This window comes from Fusarium tjaetaba, assembly GCF_013396195.1.
Source record: "Fusarium tjaetaba strain NRRL 66243 chromosome Unknown NRRL66243_c0000608, whole genome shotgun sequence".
Classification (NCBI taxonomy): Eukaryota; Fungi; Ascomycota; class Sordariomycetes; order Hypocreales; family Nectriaceae; genus Fusarium; species Fusarium tjaetaba.
The window spans coordinates 1,263-2,745 of record NW_023501804.1 but is presented as its reverse complement, the minus strand read 5'-3'; the positions used below and the strand labels follow the sequence as shown (position 1 = coordinate 2,745).

The following is a 1,483-nucleotide window of genomic DNA, read 5'->3' as shown; positions in this document are numbered from 1 at the left end:
CTAGGGTATGTGACATCATGGCAACAGAGGCCAGGCCAACAAGAGGTTCCTTGGCTTAAGCAGGTAGACTTACTTCATAACTCTGTTTGCTCTTTATTTTAAGGGTTTGCCTATACGTTCATTGAAACGGCCATTGGATGCTAAAATGTTTCAATGATGCTATATCCCATAAGGGACTTTGCATGCGCTTCTGATAATGTAAATCCTCGCGTGTGTAGGCGTGTTATGTAACTTGTCAACATCCTTGCTGCGGGAACGGCTGACGACAGTTATGACAATCTGCCTTTTCGCAAATATTTTTCAACAAAACTCCAAGACCAGAAATGGCCATTGCGAAGAGACAAGTGAGGATTATTAATGTGCGCCGTTTCAATTTCCCGCGCTGCTCCTGCACCTTCACGCTTCCTCCTCTTTTCTCTTCCTTCTTCTCTGTGCGAACATATTAATCACCACCAAGTCAGCCATTTCCAGACTAGCATCACATACCATCCTCACCTTATTTACTGTTCAACGCTCAGCCCACTGTGCCATCATGGCACGTATATCCCATCTAGACATCCAGTCTTACTAAGCTTCTCCGATTCCAGCCTAGCCTATGTTCTAGTGAGGCCAAACGGGACGCCTCTACTGAGGGCAACCCTAACGCGACCCCAACCAGGCCAGCAAGCAGAAAACGGCAGCGCCAAAGTTCTGCCGTAGCGGCACCTTCAGCCAAGTCTGCTCGCTGGTTGAACTGCAAGGCTGGTACCCTTATGGAGCGGCTTGATATCGAAGAGTCCATGGTACGGCTATTACAATCCCACAGAACGGTCCGCCAGAATCTTGAAGAAGCAGAAGAGAAACAACGCCAGGTCCAGGAGAAGAGGAGGAGAAAGATGTTATGGGCAGCTTCAGTGACCTAGCACTTGAGGACTTACTACGATACCCTCCCGGCAGAATGTACGTGCTACAAATGCTTGCAGGTTACATCGACCGGGAAGCCATTAACCACGACGCTATTCGAAGCTTTTTAGACAAGGAGCGTGTAATGCAGGAGCTCTCTTCTGAGCCTACTCATGGAGGAGACACTCTGTACAAGGACTTGCAGCTCGCTTGCGATTCCGAATTGGAGGAGGTTGATGACAAGGTGGAAAATATAAGGGAGGAGAATAGAGTTCTTACAAGCAAGGTCAAGGCCATCATGGATTGCATTGGGCCGTTTGCGCAGTACTGTTGATGATGCGACGCACGCGAATGTCACGGTATTTCCTCATTATGCTCTTACAACTTGAGAAGCCGGCTACGAGGAGTACGGTCTATTTAATAGATACAAGACAGTATCAGTTGAAGGTCATAGAGTATTTGTTCATTGATGATTTATGTCCTGCCGAGAGGCAATTGTTGGGTCGTGAACATAATGGGTCTCGGTTACTGGGAGTAATAATGGATATTGGCTGCTTCTTGGATGTCTTTTGCTTTGTGTGTAATGATAGAGTGACAGATC

At 47.3% G+C, this 1,483-nt stretch overlaps 1 protein-coding gene across 1 annotated transcript; it reads left to right on the top strand.

Annotated features, from left to right (window-relative positions):
• Window positions 1–357: 357 nt before the first annotated feature.
• FTJAE_14200 (uncharacterized protein) lies at window positions 358–1,216 on the top strand (the record flags this gene model as incomplete). The annotated part of the gene is made up of 3 exons (XM_037347411.1): window positions 358–431; window positions 605–877; window positions 937–1,216. 3 exons carry the CDS (start codon window positions 358–360, stop codon window positions 1,214–1,216), a joined length of 627 nt encoding a protein of 208 aa, XP_037198791.1.
• Between the last annotated feature and the right edge of the window lie 267 nt (window positions 1,217–1,483).